At 36.1% G+C, this 13,122-nt stretch overlaps 1 protein-coding gene across 1 annotated transcript; it reads left to right on the plus strand.

The window, feature by feature from the left end:
* The first annotated feature begins 8,037 nt into the window (after positions 1–8,037).
* On the plus strand, positions 8,038–9,879 carry LOC113332112 (PKS-NRPS hybrid synthetase CHGG_01239-like). The gene has a single exon (XM_026578787.1). The coding sequence runs from the start codon at positions 8,038–8,040 to the stop codon at positions 9,877–9,879; it is 1,842 nt and encodes a 613-aa protein (XP_026434572.1).
* Positions 9,880–13,122: the final 3,243 nt, after the last annotated feature.

Genomic DNA, 13,122 nt, shown 5'->3' on the forward strand with positions numbered 1-13,122 from the left:
TAGTAATGCAGTTGGCAGTATACACCCAATCACACTTGCTATTGACGCTGGTATAGCAGAGCACAGCAGAAGTTGAGTGACTTACCACGACACTCGCTACAATTTTAATAAAAATTCAGATTTGTGATTTACAATTGTTAGATAAATTGTAAACAAACCCATAAAGAAATATCAACATGAATGAAATACCCATACCCAGAAATCCGCAATGCAGAGAAAAAAAAAAGTGACAAAAGAGACTGACCTCCATTCATTCAAAAGAATGAGAGGCTTTAAAGAAGGGTCTTCGATGGCTTCAATGTACCATTAGAAAAGATTTCTACCCGTATCTTCATTGACTATAACATATAAAATCAACATAAAATACTGCCCAGGGAAATGATTAACTTTGTACAGCTCTTGTTGGTCAATTGGGTTTAAGCTAAAACTACTATTAGTAGGACTAATACGACTCTTAAAGTCAGCAATAAGGAAGGAAAAAAAACCGTCTCTGTTTTTCCCATTTCCTTGAATTTGAAAGTTCGAATTTGTTTTGCTCGCAAGGAAATTACTGGCATCATTAAGCTGTGGAGCAATTGATAAGTAAATTAACTACTCTCTAAAATAATTTTGTTCATACTAAACAAAGAAGCAAAATAAAAAAAAAGCATACGAAAGACATCTATACTATAATGTAACAAGATAACCCAATGCATAAACTATTCGATCATGCTGAAAGTTTAGCTAGGTGTTTCGGTCAGGACAATCAGCATTCCAAAGGAATGTGAATTTGCTGACGTAGAACTGATAGTTTATCAGCCTTTTACATTGGTTTCCGTCTGTGGGAATCGAACCCACATCCTCGGGGCAGAATGCCACACGCTCTGCCAATTGAGCTAAGACGGCAAATGATGGTATAGGGAATTATGTAAGAAAGTTAAGAGAACACCGTGGTAAATGACTAATGTCGAATCATGGGAGGGTTACATGTTATAAAAAACAAACTAACCACTACCATAATAAGAAAATATGGTGCTAATCTATAGCCGTGGAAACATAAATATATGATATCAGAATATGTACACATACCTCACTGATCCAACAGCCACATTTCCAAGCACGGTCGCTTCTACAAACTAAAAGTCAAGCCTTCAGTTCAACATAAATAGAAAAATGAACTCTTTAAAAGAAAATTAGAAACATTCGTAAGTCAGAGAGGCAAATACAGGGTATTTATTGAAGCAATAAAAAATCCAAGCTTCCCTGGCTTGCTTTATTTTCTTCTGCGAGTGAGCAATCTGCAAGTACAACATCTAGTGACTCTTTCAACAAAATGTGAAAGACTAATCTTCTTCTAGTCTAAAAATGCATGAATGTCCATCAATCAAACAGAAAAACTACACTCCAGATCACTACGATAAAACCAAATTGTTTTACCAATTCTCTATGTGCACAGTAGTGTCCACCTTTCCCAGGCATCTTACCCTTGCTTAATTTCTTTGAGCGGCAAACTTCAGATCTACATGATCGACAGAGTGTGAGGCACATAAAACCACTATACAATAGCGTTTATGCAGGATGCATACCTCAGGGACCACAAACCTTCATGAGTCGTTCAGGAATCCAAGGAAGAAGAAATAAAGCAGCATAAGCTCTCAAGCCCGGTGAAAGGCGAATGTTCTTAGGTGGCGACAGCGAATGTTCTTGAAGGTGATTATTCATTCCGAAAGATCACCCTAAATGGACATTCATGATAATTACTCACTAATTTTATGCAGTTTCAAGTTAAAACCAAGACAAATAGGACATCTAGTAGCAGGCCAGAAATATGTCATCCTACTTTGGTCCTCCACTTCAGTTCAATTACTAAAAGCCTTCACAAAACACATAAAATACATAAAAAAGATCACTCCTTTTGCAAGCTAGAGTACGTAAAATTAAGAGTACCAACTTTTTAAGAGTTACTCTTAATCACTATCTCTATTGATGATCAAATATATGCTTAATTAGCATGTAGCATGTAGAAAGTTTTAATCCGCGAAACAAATGATTGGGTGCAAATATAAACGACATAAGAAGCAGACATGTTAATCAGACCGATCAAAGAGAAAAAGAATTATTTGAATTTTTAACATACCACAAATAGTTGACATGATATCACAATCATTATATTATATATACAGGCAGAGACGGACGTGTATAAGGTGGGTCAATCACGTTTATCATCACATTTGTTGATTGGTTGGTAACACAAATGATACGCATGCTTATGAGCTATTGGATCTTTTCATGGAGTTTGGCATACACAGACAACTGAACATGGCTTAAGTAACCTCGAATTGTCTTTCGGCTTAGAGCATACATAATTCAAAACAAACAATTCAGAATTTGGCCTTAATTTAATTAGGCCCACTCTGCAGTGTGCCATATATTTTGCAATGAGTCTGTCTGCACCCTGTCGTGAGTCTTAATAAACAACAACAATACCTTCTTGGCTTGTCTTTTACAGGTCAATTTGGGAAAATAGCAAGAAACAGATCATCAAGGAAAATTTGGGACTTCTGCCCACGTCCAACGTCAAGTCCTCTGCATTCTTTTTGTAAAACTCGGATAACTTCTCTATCTGCTGAAAAGAGTTTGATCTGTTTTGGTCTACAACAATTGAAAATAGTTCCTTCAATACCTTTAATAAACAATGGAGATTTTCATATAAAGAATATGGACACCTCTTCTTACTAAACTAAACAACTAATTTCTGGAGAAGAATCCTTACAGTGAAAGTGCATTTTGATTCACAATACTATATGCACTATGCAGCTGCTCGTCTTGCTGCAGCAATTGTGCATTATCAATGTTCAGTAAACCATATAAAACAACATAAGATTTCAGATATCAATTCTCTTAAGTAGCATCAAAAAGATATATCTGTTCACATTAAGGAATGTTTTAAGCGCGTCAACCTCACTGGATACTACTAGTACACCTAAAATTAGGTGATGAAATCAGTATAAATATTTCAGATGAGTAACCTAATTAGCTTACTGACCTTAACTGTGAAGTATGCATTATGCAATATACCTTATATCGTACACACACCTTTATGAAACATTACCAAAAGAGAGTTCTTCTCTTACCGTGAACTCAAAAAAAATAAAAACGATTTCGGAGAAGATTTAAGAGAAAACATCATGCACAAAATTAAAAAGATAATCAGAGAAGTGACAAAAAAAAAAAAAAAAACATTACCAATAGAGAATTGGTATTCCCTTCTCACCTAAAAGATCAAATCAGAGAAGAGATCAGTAGATCAAAGAAGTGATTAGTAATTCATTGAATGAATATGTAACGCAATTGGATTTTAGCCTAGTACTTTATCAAAATTAAGTAGGAACTTACCTATATCAGAGAAGAGACTACGAAATCAAAACCCAGATTAAAAAAAATGGAAGAGGGAGTAATGCGATTTTACCTATTATGATGTGAAACAAAACAAATCAATAATCAGAACAAAATTAATAATCATAACTAATACCGTGAAAAAGAAAGGGAGAAAATGAAAATAGGTAGAAGAAGGGAGAAGAAAAGAGACGATTGAACCCTTCTGCACCGATCGAGAAACTGAACAAATTTAAAACCGATCACAACTTTTTTTTTTTTGGAGGACCGGCTTCCTCACCCCCACTAGCCAATTTTGCTCCCTCGTGGGTTGAGCAAATCACAAAAACGTAAGAACCATCATTTGAGGCATAGAACAAAAATTTGGGGCATACTGAATAAGACAAAAATAGGATTAGAAATAGTGTTTCTACGGTATCTCTTATCAACCTATTTTCATAAATGTAAAAATACCTTTGTCTGATTAGTGTTAATTTGGTTAATTAGTTGTTAATGATTGTCATTTAGTGGTAACTAGTTGCTATGCCCGTGCTCTGCGCGGGCCTAGATATGTATTATGGTAAAAATATGTGAAAATTAGGTACTCATAATAGCAAATTAAATATCAAATCTAAAAATAATCAAGTCTAATCAACTAAAAATAATCAAATCCAAACATAATCAAATCTAATATTAACTAAAAATAATCAAATCCAAACACAATCAAATCTAAAAAGTTGAATTTTTCTTCCTCATCAGAATTTCATATTATGATTTTCTTGCGGGTTACTCTGCTCTCCTTTTTCTTGTCTGGAAGTATTTCTCAATCAAAATCAGTATTAATATTGTGTCATAAATAAATGAATTCAACGAGGGGTGCACATACCCTACCCATACCCGCCAACCCTACCCTACCCGCCAGTTTTTTAACCGTATACTACCCTATCCACTATTTGGCGGGTAGGATGGCGGGTAAAGATTTTCTTAACCGCCAGTAAACGGGTAGGGTGGCGGGTATAGGCCATATCTTACCCACTCTACCTAGGGGTGCACATACCCTACTCCTACCCGCCAACCCTATCCTACCCGTCAGTTTTTTAACCGTATCCTACCCTATCCATTATTTGGCGGGTAGGGTGGCGGGTAAAGATTTTCTTAACCATCAGTAAACGGGTAGGATGGCGGGTATAGGCCATATCCTACCCACCCTACCCGTTGTGCACCCCTAAATTCAACTATCAGATCAGGAAAAAAATACAAATCACTCAATCGCTGTTATATAATACAGAAAATATGCATTCCCATTTAGGGAGAATTGATATACCATTCTTTGCTTTAAGTCGATAAGAGGGATCTTGATCACACTCGGAAAGCACATAGTAACCAATAACTTATTTGTTTAAACTTTTTAATGAGTAAGCCTGTAAAAGTCTAATTCTCTCCAACTAACAATTTCCCAAGAACAGCTACTTCCAAGATGATGAAAATTGCGTTAGTATCATTCATCAGGTTGAACCCACTCAAGAAATTATTCCAAGTTTCCTCTTAAAATTAGAGCAAGTCTTATGGTGGAAGAGTTCCATCTTCCACGCCACCTCAGCATTTGGAACCGTGGATGGAAGTGTAAGTGTAGTGGTGGAATAGTGAAAACGCTATTCTTAATAGCGCTAAAAAAACGCTATTAAGAATATCGTTTTTTTCTCAGCCGTTAGATTTCAACAACTTATCCTAAATCTACGGAAAAAAAACACGCTATTCTTATTGGCGTTCAGATGGATTCCACGAACCCTTCCACGAAACGGTGGAACCTTGCTTGAATTTTCTGTGGAAAACCCCAACTTGTAAGCCATTAAACTTGACATTTCATGATTTTTCCACACTTGGAATAGGTTGGATTCCACCATAAGACTTGCTCTTATATGAAATCAAGTAAAATAAATACTGCTAAAAAGACCAACAATTAAGTTTCTTTAACCAATTGAGATCAGTTTTAAAAAAAATCCAAACTGTTAGAACCATTAACCATAATGATTCACCATGCAACAAAAAAATAATACATCATTTCTAATAACCAATATCAGACCCGTATGTGAAGAAAAGAGTAAGATCCACATGTAAGATTTCATACCAACAAATAAGAACCATGAAGACTCCAACAAACTATTTCAAGAATGAACTGGTAATCAAAAAGAAAATGATGCAAGGGAATATGAATGATTGCCAATGTAATAAATTATTAATCTTCGAGTTGGCCTCTACTCCAGCTTCTTGTTCAAGAATTCCATTAAACATGATTAATGTAAAAAAAAAAAAAGTAAAAATCCCTAACTATGTATACAGAATAAACAAAATCCTATTCGACATTCATACTTCCACAGTTCCACTACAATCTGTCTTTTAAGTACAAACACCAAAGTTTGACTTGATTGAGAAATCTCCCTTTGAACAACTTATTATTTACTATGCACTAAGAGATATGGCTTTATATGGTCGGTTTTCGTCATAGGGAGAACAAACCATAACCTGCTCCAGCAAATGAATATATAGCTTACTGGCAGTCCAGTCAATATATATCAAAAAACAAAAAGTTTAAACTTACCCATGATCCGAAATTGACCAACAGAAAACAGGATCTAAAAACCCAAAGAGGTAAGAGATTGATAGTCGAATTTCTCTGCCAAAAAAAAAAAAGTTGTTGTGCCAATGCTTATGGATTAGTTGGTTAATAGCATTAAATAAACCCAAAATAAAACGACTAATTTAATCAAAAACTAAAATCAAATCAAAAGGGTATTTGAATTCGGATTCGGAAATAGAGAAATGTAAAAATAAAAGAACACCGGTAGATTATTTATTTAACGAAAAAAATTAGACATTGCCTCGATTCAATGATTCAACTTACTGATTTTTATATAGGAACAAACACGATTTGCGGGTGAAAGTATCAGCATCTCTTGATTATCAACGGATTGATTAATATCTGCAACCAATAGGATATCACGTCAAAAAGAGAATATATAACATATCAATCAGGGAGTAGTACATAAAAGAGTAATTATAAGATTGTGGTCGAAAGAATATTGACAGGCAGGCGAGAGAGTGTGAAATTAATTGGGAAAAAATATTAGGGTTTTGAACTTCTGAAAAGTACGGCAGCGTCTCGTGCTTTTAGACTCGGATGATCATTAATAATATGGCTTAGTAAAATAGATTCGATGGTTTTTTGGAGTGAATATTGGTGGTGTGAAACAACGGAATATTTTTATTGGTCTAATAATTTCTTGTGGGGTGAGAAGCTTTAAGAAGAGAGATTTGTTCAGTTTTTAACCATAATAGAGGAAATTCACCCGAAATTATATTATTAATTTAGGATAATAATTTTCTTTTTAAAGATAGTTAGTGAGTTATTTTAGAAAAAGAAGAAAAGAAGAAGAAGAGCAAGAAAAAAACTTTTTTTTGCTTTGAGATCTTTGTGATTATTGAGAGATGTGTGATCCAAATTCAAGTGAGGATGGTGAATCTTCATCACGTAAAGCTAAGAAAATACATATCAATTACGATGGAGATCCAGAGATGGCTTATTTGTTGGATTATGAAAACGATTTTGCCCAAACTCAATCTCAAACTCAACTTTTTTCTCAAACTCAAGATGATGAATTTGTGGAGCCAAATCCCGAAGATGAGTACATGGATGAGGAACCCAATGCTAATAATACACAGGTATGGTTGTAGACATTGTTTAATGTCCGTTTTGTAGCTTGAATTCACCAAAAGGTTGGATTTTTTTGTATGTAGTTCGGCGCAACAGGGTTAGGTTCGGCAAATATAATGTATGCCGAACCTTAATAAATAAGAACAGTTCGTTTTTGTGCGATTGAAATATTTATACGTCGAACTGTCATTCAATTATTTTCGCGCCAAATAATTTTCATGGTTCGGCTTGAATAGGATGTGCTAATATCAGCCGAACCGTATACAAAACAATTTATGAGTTATAGTGTAATGTTCGGCTCACACGTGATCCAGCCGAACATATATTTTTTGTTTTCATAAATTTCAAGTCTTATGGTTCGGCTTATAATATTAGTGCCCAATAAGCCGATTCCATGTATGACAAGTAGTTCGACTTTATAAGTCAAACACGAATGAGCCGAACCTTAAGCTCGACTTTCAAATAGTACTGCGGGTGAGCCTAACCTAACCCAAAACCTGTGTGATATTGTTGTGATTGTTCCTGAAATAGAAACTATGGAGGATCAACCACCGCCTGTTGATGTCATTCATGAAGATACTAAAGATCACTTCCAAACTGACTTGGTAGGTAACGTAATTTATGTTTTTATTAATTTTCAAGTATGTTGTATTCAAAATCAATAAGAAAACTTAACTTTTGTACTTGTGGATATGTAGACGTGCAAAACTAAAGATGGAGCTGTTAAATAGGCTAAGGAACATGGTTGGAAAATCAATTGCGTCCTAGTTAAAGGTGGACAAAGCAGAAAGGAACGGTTTGAGATGGTTTGTGAGAGAGGCGGGAAGAAAGTAAGCAAAAAGAAAAAAGGTGAGGTGCATATTGGGAAAACCGGGAAAAAATATAAGACTAAAACAAGGAAGATAAATTGTCCCTTCAAGATCGTCTTCAATTGGAACATAAATGAAAGAGTTTTCACATTGAAGAAAGATATGGATTGCCGTCATAACCACCCACGTCCAAAGGATCTTCATGGACATTATAGATCCGGAAGACTCAAAGCTAATGAATATGCGGAGTTAGATAAAATGACACGAGCACGTATGCCACCAAGACAAATTCTTAGCAAGTTGAAGGCGGATGATAAGAACGAGAAGACTACGTTGCAACAAATCTATAACGCGAGAAGTACTTTGAGAAGAAGGGATTTGCAAGTTAGGTTGGTGATGCAACAATTATGGTGGTTGGCGCAAAAGAATAACTATTCTTGCCAAAAGAAATTGGATGAATTCGTCCATGTGACGCACCTTTTTATTGCCCATCCAGAATGCGTAAAGTTGGCGTTATGCTTCCCACAAGTTCTCATATTGGATTGCACTTACAAGACCAATAAGTATGAGATGCCATTGATGAATGTGGTTGGTCATACGTCAACCAAGTCACCTTTCACCGTTGCTTTTTGTTTTTTGCATGATGAGTTGAAAGAAAGCTATGTTTGGGCATTGGAACAAGTGAAGTTAATCTTCCGGGAGGATGCTCTTCCAAAGGTCATAGTAACCGACCAAGAGGTGGCATTGATGTTTGGTATAAGGAAGGTATTCCCGAACGCGCAAAAATTTCTTTGTACCTTTCATGTATGGAATAATGTTAGGAAAAAATGCCAACGGATAATTCAACCACTCAAGTTGAAAGAGCTAGAGGCGATTGTTAAGTTACCGGATGGAGAACGAGAAGTGAAGAAGAAAAAATTCAAGAAAGCATACAAGGTTAATGAAAGGATGTGGGCATGTTTCTCCAACGATTGGGATGCTTTGCAATGGTCAATCACCGAAGAAGTGTACGAAGAAAATGTTGCAAAACTCATTGCGAATTGGGGCGTCAGATACTCGGAAATCATTATATATTTACGCAAGCAATTCTTGGATACCAACAAACATAGATTTGTTAGTGCATTTAAAAACCACCACAAGCACTTCGACAACCAAGCTACAAGTATGGTAGAGTCGGCTCACTATCGTTTGAAGAGGAATCTATTTGGGTGCGTGGACAAGTTCGTCATGGTGTTTGACGCAATGGAAGACTATTTCATGAGTGATGTTATAAGAATTAAAACGTTACTCGAAAAAAGTCTAATGATGAAGCATGATGATTACCCGGATGATAAGTGGCTCCGGGAACTAACCCATAGGGTCTCTCATTTGTGCCTTGAACTTATAATGAAGGAAGTGGATTTGATGGAAAAAATGGATGTTAACTCCCAAGAAGAGTGTATTTGTAAAATGAGGGAAAGCATGGGACTTCCATGTCGGCATGATCTACTTCGGTACAAGGATTGCATGGTACATTTTGAGGATATTGATCCTCATTGGAAACAATTGAGTTGTGATCCCATGCCCGACGAGGACGATGCTGTAGAGATTTGGGACACACCTTATGGGAAAAGGTTGGCCGAAATGTATCGTGGTATGTTCCGAGCTCAGAAACAAATCTTATGGCACAACATGATGCCAATCCTCTATCCTTACACCCAACAAGGTATAAAAGAACCGGAAAAAGGGTCACAAAAAGGTAGGCCACCCTCGAAAGAAACCCGAAAAGAACAAAGAGCAAAAGCGTATGCTCTTTCCAAAACAAGGGGTCCTACCAAAAGAGATCCATCCGGGGTCGAGTACCATGATGCTGAGTACGAAGAAGAGAAGAAGGCAATAGAGAAGTTAGACAAGATGAATGAAGTGAAACTATCAAAGAAACGTGGTCGACCAAGCAAGAATAAAGGTGAAACAAGTAACAAAGAAGTTAAGAATAGTGGTCCTCTATGTCCTCCCCCATTGTAAGGAAACGTCAAGCTTAAGGGTAAGATGTTTCTATCTCAACAAATGGAAACAACAAAGAGTACTTCGGTGCCCAAGCAAAAGGAGAAGAAAACCATATATGCGAATGGTAAAATGAAAGGTCCTAAAAGAGATAGTTTGGGAAAGTATTTGCGACCTACTAATATGATTTACAAAAAATACTTGCTTAACCTACCCGAAGCCATTCACGAGTATATCATATCTATGGATGATGTCGAAGGGGATGGCAATTGTGGTTTCCATGTCACCGTGGAACAACTAGGACCTTTTAAAGATGGAAACCATCCGGTTGAGCAAGGAGACGAATTTAATTATATAAGGCAAAGATTGTTACAAACACTACGCCGAAACAAGTACTTCTACAAGTCAATGATGAGAGGTGGCGGAGACCATGGGGTCGCACAAGATTTCATTAATTTTGAACGGCGTTTACATGGGGATATCGTCATCACAAGTGACCATTGGATGCAAATGCGGATAAGTGGGTTTTTAATTGCGGAGGCCTTCAATTGCGTTGTTCATTCTTTTGCGAGGGATGGAAGTTTTTTCACCTACGCGCCGCCAACAAAACCTTGCCATGAGGATTTTAAAGATATAAGACTTGTTATTGCATTTATTCAAGGATGCCATTATATCGGTCTCAATCTTAGACCCGGTTGTCCAATACCTCCATTGTGTCCTTTAGCCTTTTGGCCTCTTCTTCAAGAAAATTACTCGATGGATTGGTGTGCAAATTACGCTACGGAGATGGAGCTTTGGAGAAGTTTGCATCCACCGCTTCAATGCGGACTAATAAGTCTAACAGATGATGAGGATGAAGATGATGAAGAAGATGTTTTTGAAGATGGTGAAGAAGATGTTGTAAGGTTATGATCACCCTAATACTTAATCTAATACATTGGGTGGATATATATTCTTTTTTTGCATTTTGTTTTCATTGGATGCCTAGGATGATATGAGATTATGAATGTTATATAATGTATCCTAACACGCATCTTATGAATTGAATATATTTTGTGGTTTTTTAAATTGTTTGTTGGTGCAAAGATTTAAAGAAAGTGAACTACGAGTGTATGGTTCGGCTAAGCCGTAAAAATATATTTCATCCGATCCTGCCAAGTGTCATGGTTAGGCTTAAAGATGGTGATAGTTTTGCGCCGAACTGGCATGATACAGAATTTTCGTAGCATACAGAGTAATTTTCGGCTCATTAACTAATAAGTCGATCCTGGATTGGTTTCCCAAGTGCTTTGGTTCGTCTTAAAGATGATGATCGTTGTGTGCCGAACTAGTATGATCCACATTTTCTCAACATACAGAGTAATGTTCGGCTCATTTTTAATATTCTCTAATAAGCCGATCCTGAGTAGATTTCAGAATTATGCGGGTTCGACTTAATTGATGTATTTCTGCTACTAGCCGAACCTTAAACTGAGATTAAATTACCTAATTCGTTTGAAATCATAAAACCACCATTACAAATTAACCATTACAAAATCACTAACCATTACAAGATTCTAATAACCAAAACGAGTTTTGAGAAACTTCCTAAGGATGTTGTAGTGAGCTTGGTATTTGAAATTTTTTCCTTTCCATTTTCGCCATTCCTCTAGAGCTCGAATAACAATCTCATCATTTGTTTCACCTTTAAGCCGATATCGATTGACAATTCGAACCATAGGTATGAAGTCCCCAACTTTCTTTTTAATTGTTTCGATTCGACAAAACAATGATGACATATCCCGGTTGTTAGGATTACTTGTTTCGTTGGTGAAGGCTTCATGAATTTTGACCAAGTAGTACATACTCATTAGATCCTTTACCCGTCGCTCGGCACCCTTCTCCGGATAGTACGTTACGTAATGTTTGCAAAGAGACAAATCTTATTCTAGAGTATACTTAGGACTAGAGGTTGCCATTTTGTGCTTTGTTAATGAGATACCATATATGGGTATATATATGTTTGATGGATTGTACTATTTGTAACGGTTATTTTTTCAAATATTGTTTAAATCTATAAGGTTCGGCTTACATGGCGTTCAAATTAGAAGCCGAACCTGACTAAACGTACCAACCCCAACAACTAGTTTTTTTTTTTATTTTGAAAAACATTACAAGGTTCGGCAGACATACATTTTCGTTTCAAAGCCGAGCCTGTAAATATTTCGACCATCTAGTGTATCTCGGTGCAAAGGTCTCTTATAGATCTCGGAATTCTTCTCTTCAACCATTGGTAACATATTCCGAGCTCGTATCTTCTTCCTCCATGGCGTATATCCCAAAGGCTTTGAATTCTAGCTTCCTAAATAAAAAGGAATGAGAAGTTAGTTTACAAAAAGAAAACTAAACAACTCTATAATGCAACAGTAAGCTTTTGGATTACTCACTTTTTCTTCATTAGTTTCGCTGAGATGATATTGATTAACCCATCCTAATACTCTGATGTAATCTTTCATCGCATAACGGATTTGTTGGAATCTTTCGCCTAATTCCGAACGCTATGATGTTTAGGATTTCCATCTAACCGAAAATGGAATTCTTTTACTTTTTTTCCAAAACATCGAATAATGCACATGAGGATGATCACCAAAAATACGATAAGTTCGAAAGCTCTAACAAGCAACTTATCGTCTTCTACGGTGAATGGTTCCATGAATTAGTATAGAAGGAAAAATGAGTTAAGCAGACCCAATTCTATGAATAGAATACTATATATAGAAGAAGCCACAACGGATATATTTTTTGGGAAAAATAAGAAAGAGTCGTTGTATTTTACAGAAATCAGTGTAATGTTCGGCTCATGTTAACGATTTATTTATCAGCCGAACTTGATGAATTAAGGGTTCGGCTGATTCGAGTGTAGCCTAATGAGCCGAACACCATGCGCATAAACTTAAAATTTGTTAAAGGCATCAGGTTCGGCAAATACGAAAATAATAATATGAGCCGAACCAAGTTCCTTTATGTTGTTTCAAAGACCAGCAAACATTCGAACCAAACATATAAAAAACCATTCAAAAATACATTAAAACATAAGATTCAAGGTACTTAACCAAACAAGTGTATTTAACAAAACATAACAAATTAAGTGTACGTCACGACTCATAACAAAGAAAGTGTACTTAACAAAGAAATCCAGACATTCAAGGCAGTTTACACATCTAAACTTATAGTTCACTGACCACGACCTCTTTTCCCTTTAGGACGTACATTTTCGTCGTCTTC

The sequence above is a fragment of the Papaver somniferum genome, unplaced genomic scaffold (genome assembly GCF_003573695.1).
Source record: "Papaver somniferum cultivar HN1 unplaced genomic scaffold, ASM357369v1 unplaced-scaffold_128, whole genome shotgun sequence".
Taxonomy (NCBI): Eukaryota; Viridiplantae; Streptophyta; class Magnoliopsida; order Ranunculales; family Papaveraceae; genus Papaver; species Papaver somniferum.

Bases quoted from the DNA above. Each gene is read 5' to 3' on its own strand.
- LOC113332112 (XM_026578787.1), top strand. From the start codon at position 8,038: ATGGATTGCCGTCATAACCACCCACGTCCAAAGGATCTTCATGGACAT.